The sequence below is a fragment of the Anopheles darlingi genome, chromosome 2 (genome assembly GCF_943734745.1).
Source record: "Anopheles darlingi chromosome 2, idAnoDarlMG_H_01, whole genome shotgun sequence".
Classification (NCBI taxonomy): domain Eukaryota; kingdom Metazoa; phylum Arthropoda; class Insecta; order Diptera; family Culicidae; genus Anopheles; species Anopheles darlingi.
This window is the reverse complement of record NC_064874.1, coordinates 18,684,592-18,697,091: the sequence shown is the minus strand read 5'-3', so window position 1 is coordinate 18,697,091 and position 12,500 is coordinate 18,684,592. Positions and strand designations below refer to the sequence as shown.

Here is a 12,500-nt window from a genome sequence, read left to right as displayed (position 1 = left end):
ATTTTGTGTTTGGCAAGCGGTAAATCGAGCAAACGGATGCAGACAAGTTGTAGGCAGGCAATAGTGGAACACATCAAATCGGAACGGTCATCCAGCATTTGGGACCGACATTTGAAGCACACAGTCCGCAGATCGAGGAAGGTTAGTAGCAGTTAACGAGACAGAAAATGGAAACAGGTTTGGATTCCAGGTAAGTAGCTGATATCGTTTAGCGCACTGGCGGCGCATTACAGTGACACAACTCGTGCAGCAGGATGAACATTGCAGCTACTAGACAGCATAGACTGTACATGATGGCATGATGATCCTCGCCAGGACGCATCCCGTTTTGCTTTACAAACGGGTGTGATGTGTGCTCAATATTGATAAAAAAAACGTTGCACAGAATGTCGAAAGGTGATTACAATGTGTTGCGCGATGAAGATGTTTTTGCAAATTAAGTTGATCGTGTGAGCTGCTGTTGCCTGACTTCACAAGTACAGACATAAAAAAGCAATGTCTTGAGCGCCAGCAATAATGGCGAAACGCAATATCCATTATTCTGCAGGTTAGAGCATGGAACAAAAAAAACAATTGCGAGGGGCCGCCTTCATCTAGATCGAGATCGAGAGCTAATGAGAGCCATTTTTCAGCGACGCTACACCACCTGGAACGATGATAAAGTCATCAACCGGCGGCAGGCAGTGGCCGATCGCGAATACGATCTGCTCTTGTACTGCCACCTGGCCACTGGTCCTATGGCAACAGCAGCAGCCAGGTAATTGAGTCAGGCCGTTCCTGGATTTCTCAGCTCCACGGGAGCGGAACATACAGCTTAAAACACGAAACTAACGTAACGCGGGATGTATCTAGCTGAAGGCGTTAGGGACCTTTGATTATCGGCGTTACCGAAGCGCGGCGTGGCCCGTGCTGTTTTCGATTCGCTGTCCATCATATCTCATCGCCACGAGAATCGAGAGCAGACGACCGGAGGAAGAAATAAAGAAGAGCCGCCACCCGCACCCGCTACAGTGGTGCAGCAAAAAGAATGAGGCTAATTTTGTTTGATGTTCCGGCTCGTCAAATGAGAAGCCTGTACGGGCGCGCGCGCTAGATTTGCCAACATCGGATGGGTTCCTCTTCTCGATCGATCGATTCAACATCAGGCGATCGTCGACCTTATGCAGTATCATTTCTAAATGACTCGCTGTTGAAGGCAAGCGGGTAAATATGATGTTAATTATAGCAAGGCCTTTAGGACCATACTGAAAGTCTATGGATGATCGCATGCTGGACGGTTCGCCTTTGAAGCGGACGATGAACTAGATCGAACCATGCGAACGTGCATGAGAGTTTGACTAAAGCAAATGATTGTAAGCGATGTGAGTAATTTATGAATTTTGAACAGTAATTTGGTAACAAAAATGACATCGAAAGACATTAATGGGTGCGTATGTTCATGCATTTTGGGTCGCTCTAGGAATACGATGAAAAAGCAAGATTCCATTCAGATCATCACAGGGCGGGCTTAACTTACTTAATCTCCTCAGGAAGTCTGCAGTTTGGTGAAGGGGAGGGAAACACATTAAGAAATCGATTAAACATCGCAAAGACACAAAGCTAGAGATCGCAAGCTAGTGCACTAATGGGTGTCTCGTAATGGAACATAATCGCTGTGGTAGGTGAGGTGGAAACGGAAACAATGGCGCTCAAAACCAAGATACGTCGTCATTCCCATAGACCAGAAGCCGCCCGAGTAATTCTTGAATGTCACCCCGACCGGTGGACACCTTCCCGGGTGCACTGCACTGTAACCAAAGGTCACGTAATCGAAGGTGACGATCACGGGATGATGTGCGCTAGGTAGCAGCATCGATCCGCAACCGTTTCGCACGAATGAACGCATGGATGTCGTCCGCGTCCGTGCCAAATTGTCATCGCGCCCGTGTCAAAACAGGACGGGAACGATTCGCTTCACTTTGCGTTGCTTTGCAAAGAGTATAAACCAATAAATCTGAATTGAGGTCGAACGAGTAAGGAAATTCACGGTCAGGAATGGAGGAATTTGTTGGTAACTGTTGAATCGGTAGCCCCGATGTGGTTTAGCATAGATTTGGTTAGACAATACCCTCGGATCGATGCGTGACGAAGCAGTCGCGCACAGCTACGGTTAGTTATCTGCGTTCCCAGAAGTGAGTCAAATCGCTGAGCGATGCGGCAGGTTAGAAGCAATAAGCGACAAACAAGAGCAAGAATCGATCTCGTGCAACGACATGACAACCATCACTCACTCGAAGCCACCACAAGACCGAGCATCGAACGCGTAGTTCTGGCCGGTTGTGGCTTTCTCCACTCGTACACGATCGCAATCACCGGCTGTACTTACTGTGGCTGGATCCATTGTCTGACGAAGCCGACGAAATGTTGCCATTGCCATTGCTGTGTCCGTTGGTGTGATGACCGTTGGCCGTACCGTTACCGTTCTGATGTGCCACTCCGTTGGACTTGCCATTCTGCTGCTTGCGACCATCGGCCTGGTCGGCCCCGATCGGCAGATTGCTCTTCATGTGGTTCTTCGATGGAGTGAACGGACGATCGACCTCCCCGAACAGACGGTTGTGCGAGTCCTGGCCCGTGGCGGCACGGCGAGGAGTTTCCGAGCCTATGCGACGTGACGGAGTAAAGAGCAACAACATTGAGTGAGTACGAGGTTCGAAGAATGTGCACTGAAAGGCAGATGGGAAATTAATTTCAAAATTTCCATGCGCGTTACAAAGAAGGAAAAGTGAAACAGAAACGGACGAAAAGAAGACAACAAGAACTAGCGTGCCTCATCGACTGATGTTGATCTACAGTTTAACTAGCTATAGACGTATACAACAATCAAAAGAAAAAAAATATTGAATCCTAAACGTTTGGAGAAACGCATACTTTAGCCGCTAATTGCCGCATCACGAGGAGCAGCAAAGGATAAGAAATGTGGGACAAATAGCTACATTAACGTGAGCCAAAGACGATGGAACGGCAAACGTATTGCCCAACTGACTATCACAGCATAAGCAATGGGAATGTAAGACGATACGATATGAAAGCATTGAGCGACCTTTCACGACAGGTTTGTCTCAAACAGCCATGTCACGGCCATTAAGTTATGGCCACATTTAAGGAAACGAGCAAATTGCAGTACAGCCCTGGACAGCTCTTCCCCGGTGGTAAAACCTTCGTATAGACGGATAAGGTTACACCAAGCGCGGTCGGGCCCCAAAATGAACGGTGAACGGAAGAAAATTATGCTCACGATGATTCACGAACAAGCGACAAATGATGTAAACTCTACGGAAAACGTGAGAGCGGTGGTACTGGGTTAGGTGAATTGGATGAAAATTAGATTTCAGCGTCAAGGTGTCAACCGATAATTGAGCCATAGCCATTGTTTTCCGGTGACAATTGTCACCTTTTTATACCCGATTATTTTCCGGGGATGAGAGTGGCTGGCATCGGCCCGAAACGCCAGTGTGAGGGAATGAAAACAACGGCAAAGGATAGATAATGATTCTTCTGTGTGAGTTTTGGGAAGGGCTAAGATGTCGAAAAGCATTAAGGCAAATTCAAGGGCACTGTTACCTAATAGAGTCTGCGCCATGTAACGCAGACGACATAACCAGCGGGTATTGCCATAAGATTCAGGTAAAGATTTTAATATAAAAATACCAGAAGCACCTGGTTTGTGGCACTGGAACATGCTACCAAACAAGCAAACGTAATTCAATTAACTCGAAGGGACCATTAATTGCGAAAGAAAATCTCTTCACGAAAACTAGCATAATTAAACGGAAAGCAGAAAAGGAGACGTGCTCAAGAGGCAGGAGCAAACGGGAGATGTACCAAACTAATCGGGGTGAATCACAAGAAACATTGCCAAGATAGGAAGGAAGGAACAGAGATAAAAATTTGGAAACTGTACCAAACAGATAGTATCGATGGACTCCTTGGCGAAAGACTGAAAAGAATTCGAGTTTTTTTCCATCCAGCGTAAGCGTTGTAAACGATAACGATAAGATAAAGAAAAGGAAACCCGATAATATAGACGATATGGAAGTATTTATCGCGCTTTCGCACGGCAAGGTAAATGTGGCCATGGCGAGGATATAACGGACCGTAAACATGCCTTCGTGGTGCTGACTGACTGTCTGGAATGCAAATTGACCCGCTCACCCGCACACCCGCCGTCCCGACAGTTGCCAACCAGCGAAGCCATTTCAAGGGAATCGAAGGCAAATGTTTGTTATCCTAACAACGCTTCCAGAAAGACTTATTTTCCGCTGTTGTGTTTGCTGGCCAACAACAAACACAACGATCACCGAAAGGAAAAAGGGGGAAAAACTGTCCGCAAAACTCCTGCGAAAGGATGATAGGCGGCGCAGTGTCTCACCAACACAGCCACACACACAAAAAAAACAAGGCTTCGAAAGGAACAAACAAAACGCACACACAACGTTCACCAAACCGCCGGTGAAATGCATTCCAACGTGTCTGGAGATGGCGCAGGGATCGGTGGCGACATCCGCGGTTCTCTCCCTCTCTCTTTTACTGGGTGATGATCCTCGAATGCATTTTTTATCCTTTCGTCCTTTTGCTGGGGTGGCAAGGGAACTGTATTGTACACAAACACGTGAGGGTCGGGAACCCTCGTCCTCGTACACATCCGGATGCATCACGCACGCATACAAGCCACAGAATACGCCGGGACCGATTTCGATGCCTTTTTTCCCCATTTTTTTCAGCTGAAAAACAATACCGAATCGAACGGCGGTGGATGAGTCTGATCGGTGCAACGCACGCTTACCATTCTTGTGGGCTTCGGCTGACGAGGATGGAGCCGCGAAGATGTTCGACTGCATACGGTTCTTGCTCATGGTGCGCGGAATCTGACCTGGCGAGAGCTGCTCTGCGCCGAAAAGATCGCTGCTGCCACCGCCCGGTGGTTTCAGAACTCTGCAAACGAAGCGATAGAAAACAAAGGAAATCCATTAAACGAAATGAAAATGAAACAGATTCACACGAATGAGGGATGGCCGCCGCTGGTGTACCTTGGAAAATCAAGAAAAATTCACAATAACTCTAGAGAGAGCATCCGTTTGCAGACGCGGACCACTGATTCAAACTTGCACGTGCAAATCGAGGATGTTCACTAACAAAAAGTAAATTCACAAAAACGTATTGCTAAACTATTTCCACAGAAAAAATTGCCACCGAAATCGTTTGCTTTAACGTTGCCTTTCGCGGAACGGATTCCTCACACACTCTCTCTCTGCTAACGCTGCGCTCAGTTGACTGACCAGGCTGACTAGATTCGTTGGTATGGCGGCGTAACGGTAAAAAGGATGCCCGCAAACCCTCATCCAGGGATCGTCGTGCCGGATCCTTGCCTACGACCGACAGCATTAGTGCGCATTGGCCGCTTACTATGTTGTCGGTGTGCGTGTGGTGTGTATGTATATGCGCGAGGGGTCGCAGCCTACTTCTTATGCTCTCTTTCTGCCACAGCATAGCATTAGCATTGAAAGGCGACTGACTGACTGCTCTACACCAACACAACTATCGCGCTCAAAGGACCCCTTCGTTTGATGGCCAGCCAGTGTGGTTGGTAGCAAGCGTCAAGTACCAGCGGCAGACGGTACCCCAGCCAGCGAGACCTCCGCCGGGGGGTGGGTGCGTGGTTCTTGCTAATTGTTGGTAGCAAAACCGAGCGAGAAGCAGCATTATGTTTTGGTCGCTCGTCGGCACACATACAGAGAGACAGAGACGCCGGCATCGAATCGGATCGAATCCGGCCCGCCAGGTAGCGCTAAGGAGGAGGGGGTAGCGAGGGTAGCGGCGATTACGTCTCTACCCTTCCCAAAAAGGGTCCTTTAGTTCGCTCCCGTTCCCGCACCGACATGACGATTGTCGGTTGGTGAGCATAATATGGTGAAGTGTTTGTCGTCGCCAACACACATACACACACGCACACGTGCTGCGAGAAGAAGGTAATGAAATGACGATTTTCAGGTCAAGTATTTACTTTTCAGTTGGGACCTCTCCTCCTTTCGTTACCCTCCTACCCCTTCGGCCAGGGCAAGGCATAAGGAAGATAGCGTCAAATAGCACCAGTGGCGAAGGTTGGGAACGGAAATCAAGGCTTACAAATCAGACGTCCGCTCGATAGGGGTGCTGCGGTGATACGGCGGGGGAAGGAGGTTGGGTCCCGACACGATAGGACACGAAATGTAGGTCCGCCGTCCGTGGTCAGCACCAGTGCCCCTTAACCCCAGTCATAATATAATTAGAATAGTGAGTCACGCAGAGCCAGAAGGTTTTTTGGCCAACTTCTGGCAGCTTTCTGGTCACCCATTTGTCACGATTCCGAATGGCCCTTTTACCCTATCCACACTTTGGCGCGTGTGAGAAAGTCGGATTTGGTGTCTGGGTTAATGAGAGGCCAGCCAGCCAACCTGCCTGCCTGCCAGTCCCCCGCACCCCATAAGACGCAACGAAATGCGCGCGCTGGTGGGTAATCGGGGCGACCTTGAGCTGGCGGCACTGGTCCAAATTTTTTGGGCACGATAAGAAGGCAAGGGTGGCAAGGGTGTGCAAGTAACGTGTCCCAGACACGTTCGAGCAGATCGCAACACCTGCACCTTCCTCCCGCATACCCAAGGGTGTGCCAGGTACGACGGCAACTACGACGACAACCCTTGGTAGAACGTCTGGATCGACATTAATCAGGCTACGCAATGGAAAGGTGCGCTCTAACCTCATTTGAAACCTCTTCGCTTCCCCTCATCGAGGGTTCCCTCTGGACCCAACACACACACACACCTCGTACGGAGTAATCGACGTGAGAAATTGCGTTTCCGGCACGAAAGAGACAAGCGCGCGATGGCACCTGTGACGCAGTCAGTCAATCCATCGGATTCATTCATTCACGAGCGTCACGTGACTCACATCATGCCACGCGAGAGAAACCACCGACTTCCAGCAGCAGCAGACCTTCTCCGCGTGCCAGCACCAGAAAGAGGCTGCGGCTGCTGGGAATTTGCCGACTCACATTCATCAATTGCTTCATTGCGCCTTCCTCCTCCTGCTGGCCTCCGTATCTGACCAAATCGATTGATCGGATGGGCCAATTCGGAATTTCCTCTCACTTCTTCTCTCTCTCTCTCTCTTCTTCCCCTTCTACGCCCGGTCTCGCTGGAGGGAAAATTGAAAATTTTGACAAACGGCACGCCAGTGACGGCCGTGCTGCTGGAGGAGGATTTTTTGGGGATTACTAGAGAGAGAGAGAAAGAAGGAACCGCAGGGGGATCAAAAGCATGCCCATGGTGTGTTTGTCTTTTGCCTGCGAAAATCAGACTGGGAATATTCTCACGATCACGACGACGACGACGACGACGACAACGGGATGCAGGTCGTTCGATGTCAAGCCACGAATTTTGGTCGATCGATCGTGCGGTTTGGTTGTGATGGGGAAAGGGGAAATGTGCATCATTTCACACCACCCTGATAGGAAACGGTGTCGTCGTCATCGTCGTCAATCGATCGATGGTGAGAAATAGTACTTCCGGAGATGCCTTCGATTTATGATTCCCGCATCATTCACCAACCGAGCGTTTTGTGTGGTATCAGTCTTCGGTCTCCAAAGAGATTCAGTAGAGAAATTCCAAGGGGTTGCATCAGCCCATACTCCATATCTAATATCAAAAGATATCGAATCAATCGATATGGTTGATGATTGAATACTAAAACGAAACCCCTCTTTCGGCGGCTTTATCAAAATGTGACAATAAAAACCACTGAAAAAGCCAATAAAACCCCGAAAACGATCAAAAGGGGTGCGAGAGCATCCGATGCACGGAGGAAATGGAGGCCTGGCATGATGAGCAGCATTTATTAATTCCCGCCTTCACGCCGCTCAAGCATTCCAACGCCGCAGCAACGACAACGACACGACGGTTTTCAAGTCAAGTGGACGGGACCGCCCCGTCTGTGGGCCCGCGATGCTACATCGCAACCCTTGCCGCAACCCCAACAGATTGAACTAACGAGATTTAAATTCCATAACATCGCCATAAAACACAACTCCGGGAATCGGGAAACTTCTGCTGCTCCTTGTTACATGATGGCAGGCATACCGTCACACTACCCCGGACTGAGTGGCTGACATCGAAACTCGCTTTCTCAGCGACGAGCCCAACGGATGTGTTGTTATGCCGAGATTGAGATGTGACGATGCTTCACACTAGGTCTCCCGTTTTCGGTGGTGGTGGTGGTGGAAGTGCAGCAAGATTAGCCGGGGCGCTAAATCAGAATGATAATCCCGACTAGGGAGCGACGACGACGACGCCAAGGGTGACCGCGGAGACACTTGACTTTGTGTGGCTTTTCCAGATCGCCCGCAGCTCGACGAAGGGTTTTGGGGTCTCACACTCGTTGGGACCGGAATTTATGCTCGCGCCTTGTGGTAAGGCATGTCCCGTGACCGCATGTCGGCGGTTGGTTGGTGACTATGTTGTCAACTTTGGACTACAGTTCCATTCGGCGGGCGGGGGATGGGCGAGGGCTTACATCTGATAATGCTGCTGGCTGCTGGCTGCTGGATGGAATGAGGAAACACAAGACACCTCCCTCAGGTAACCGCGATCGGCGAGAGGTTGGTTTGAGAGACCTTCCTTTCACCGGGAGAGTTCACTGCAGGCGACAGAGGGCACCGTACAGGCACCCTCTAGTAGGTGTTGGGAGTAAAATATTCACAAAATTTACATAAATTACGATGCACCTTAGGCCCCCCCGCTGCTGGAGGGGATCGATCAAAACGATCCTCCGAACCGACCGAGAGGACCGAGAAGCAGAGCGTCCCGACATAGCGGTGCAGCGAGCTTTCTGGTTTTGGGATTACAACAACCGAACATGTGTTTCACTCGTTAGCACCTCTTGATCGTTCGCACGGGAGAGCGAAACGCACGTAAATGGTAATCGTTAGCCCGTGGATCAAATCCAAATTTGATCTGCACTTTTGTTGGAACTTTGCGCGGTCGATCCGACGGAAATCCTCCAGGGTATTGGAACCCCTCGATGTGTACCATTACTTTCTCACACCGTTCGCTACCAGTGAGTACAGTGGCAGCTCTCCATTTGCCTTTTGGGATACAGGTTAATCAACGTAGATTGGCACCAGATCACTGAACCACATTCTTCCAGAACTTTTCAGCAAAACAGAAACGACGAAGAAGAACAAAATCCCTGCCACCAATATAATTATAATGAAAACATCACATCACCTACCAGCGACATGATTTATATCCCATTATTATGATAACGAAGAAGAACGGTGCGTCGATCTGGTTGAAAGCCTTTTAATGATGGCCACTAGGGGGCCCTCTCTGGAGCGCTGCTGATGATAATGATGATGCCTGCCGCGCGTTTACCAAATCAAGATCTACAACTTTCGCCGCCACCACTTGCTGTGCTCTAGCTCTTCCCGCTTGCTTCTAGTCTCGCGTCGAAAAGAAAACAACAAATGTTGTTTGCGTTCACACTGATGGACACGACGTTGTTCGGTAGCACGAGCATGCGGTCCAGTGCATCACTCGTCCGGAACGGAAAACCCGGAAAGACCGAAAAGACCCAACACCAGCCAATACTGCTCTGCTCTCCAACGGGATATATGTGCTGGAAGCCGAAGGAATGTTTGAAGCAGCACGCGAGAACCGCCGTCGGGCCGGGCCAATTCCTTGATTGCATTAATCGGCACCCCGTTGCGGAGCAAATTGGTAGCAAACTGTACTTCGGAAGCTAATTATTGGTAGAACGGTTGTTGATCCTTGTTTAAGATCTTGGAGATCGTGTGCGCGGGCGTGCAGAAAATCAATTGTTTTTCTTTGCGTCGTATTCGGACGACGAATGACGCCAGTGATTACCAGCCAGCGGTCCAACACCATTCATCGGATTCAGGCACCATTTTTAATGTCAGACTTCCGGGATGATAAATGGCATTTTAACGCGAGGCAATGAGAATAATTGTTGAAACAAATATTTGCTCACCGAGAAATCAAAACAGAACATCGCTACCAGCGCCACCAGAACGCAAGAGAACTCGAGGTGCCACGGAATGTCTCTTTGTGCTGCCGTACTACAAGCCGCACTTCCAGTCTCTTGCTACTGTCTTCCGCTTCAAATATATATATATATCTTCCTCCGTACGGTAGCAACAATAACTATTTTACGCTTAACCGAGGGCCCTGAGAAAAGCGCACTCCGACCAGAACCCAGTCTTGAGCAGAAGGGTGTGCAGGAGTGCTGATGCAACCGGCGCCACCGGGGATCGTTTCTTCTTTCCCCCCCCCCCCTCAGCCCTGCTACGTGAGACAATTAACTCGATCATAAACGCGTTGATGCATATTTACACATTTCAGCAAAACAGGCAAGTCAGTGAACCAATATGTGCTTCATTGTACCCCCGGCAGTACCATCCTCTGTACCGACGGTTCTTCTCCGGGATCCGGTGCTAGCACAATGGTACGGACTTACTCATCAACCCCGACCGACTACCGCATCACACACACACACCCGGGACACACATTGCACCCACCGGCATCATCTTCTTCATCATCACCGCCCCACCATTCGATTGTGCTTCGATCGCATAGCATCAGCAGCAGCAGCAGCGTCAACGCCGCCTGGTGGCCCCAAGCCACGCGAACGCGTGTGGGAAGAAAATAAATTAAATTTTGTTCCACAATTTCATCTCAGACCCCGTTCCGTTCCCCCGATTCCACGTTTCCTTAGCGTGTCCGGTAATCCAAAACACGGAGCCATGGTGCAGCAGCAGCAAGTTGCGCGACCAGAGCGGACTACTACTTGGGATCGCGAGCGAGATGATCCATTAAACGAAGAAGAATATTTCGTCCGGTTTCCACCGGTTCCTTCGGTAGAAGAAGGCTGCTGTTGGCGATCGTTCCCTGCGAATTGTCTCTTTTTGCGTCCCTGGCGTCGGTCGGTTGTGGTTGTCAAGCAGATGAGAACGATGATGTTCACGCGCCCCGGAATGCAACAATTGCGCTCGAGTACACCGGACCGACCACGAGGTGGTGTCGATCTTGAGCGCTTGAGCGCCTTAACTCCGAGATTCCGAGATTCTGCGGTGCACGAAGCAACGCGGTATTGGGGAGGACACGGAAAAGCTAGTCAGTTGCCAGCCAGCAACACAACAGCGTACGCCGACCACCGGTTGGGGTGGCTACTGCCGAAGGGTCGAAGAAAATGCGCCCTTAAGCTATCCCGTTAGATCGGCTGCCTTTGCCTCTGCTTCATCTCTCGCTCTCTGCCTGTCTCTCGGACGTCGTCATCACCTCAGACGCTCTCTGGCTAGAAGCTATTTGCTAGGCGAGGAAGGGAGGAATGTGACTAAAAAAAATGGAAAAATTACAGAAAAAATGTAAACGAAAGAGAGGCCACACCATTATGCTGCAGATTATGAAAGGCATCGTCGGATGGATCGTTGCATGATCCACGGTGACGGTTCTTCTTCGATGGGATGCAACGGACGATCGTCAGCGGTCGTGAAGTGCGCGGTTGCTCAAGCAAGTGTGCTGTAATAGGGTAGATTGTTCCGGTTGCAACAATGTTGCTTGCGGTCTTGGGTCGAGGGATTGGCAATGCCTAGCAACGGTTATAGGTGTGTTTCTCATCACGGACATCAACCTCGAATCTAAGCTGTTGTAAGTTACTGTCTAAGTTTCTTTAGCAGTTCATCTACATCCTTTAAGAATAATGCTTTACTATCGAACTACAATAGCACAATAGAGTAGCATGATCCATTCTCGTTACTTGTTTCAGTTCATGACCGATTACACAAGTCGAAGCAGGTGCTAACGCTTCTCTCTGAAAGGAAGTCGAAGTTCGCAATCCAATCGCGAACTCTCATGCGGTACCGAGGTTGAGATGAAGACGAACCATTTTAATGGCCTTTTTCCCGGATCGCTTTCCCAACAAAAATCACGAGCCACCAGGCGCGCGCGCACGCGATCGCACACGCTAGAGAAGAAAATTCAGTTCCTTCACTTCGAGTTTGTTGTTATTTTAACAAAGCGAAAGTAAGACTCACGCCCCCGACTTCTAGCCATCGATCGAAGCAGCATCTCAGCAGCAGCAGCAGCATGTCTTTCATGTGCGCGCAGCAATTGCACAGCGGAGTGCGCACCCCTTTTCCCCGCTGCTGCCGTCTGCCGCGTGTTTGCTTTTGCCCCCTTGCAAATCTATTCCCTCCCGTAGCTTCCTCCTCCGCCGGTGGCTCGTTTCGCTGAACAAATTGAACGGTAATTTGGCTTTTGTTACGCAAAATCAATGCAGTTCATTATCGCCCCATGCTGCTGCTGCTGCTGCTGCTGCTTGCTCTCGCAAGAGCTTCCAGGTGGTTGGCGCGAGGCGCTAGCGATGGAGTTTTCCCATGACCGTTCAGCGTTCGGTACCTTTCACACGAT

At 49.8% G+C, this 12,500-nt stretch overlaps 1 protein-coding gene across 5 annotated transcripts in view; it reads right to left on the bottom strand.

Moving 5' to 3' along the window:
- The window catches only part of LOC125948913 (microtubule-associated protein Jupiter), a 103,220-nt gene that overhangs the window by 3,851 nt on the left and 86,869 nt on the right, over positions 1-12,500 (bottom strand). For 3 of the 5 annotated variants that reach the window (XM_049675453.1, XM_049675452.1, XM_049675454.1), the window contains 3 exons: positions 4,826-4,974; positions 2,366-2,641; positions 1,517-1,534 (listed from right to left, as the gene is read on the bottom strand). In XM_049675453.1, coding sequence (XP_049531410.1) covers positions 1,517-1,534; positions 2,366-2,641; positions 4,826-4,974 — 443 coding nt within the window. The remainder of the gene's footprint in view (positions 1-1,516; positions 1,535-2,365; positions 2,642-4,825; positions 4,975-12,500) is intronic. The other 2 variants (XM_049675455.1, XM_049675456.1) reach the window with 1 other exon arrangement.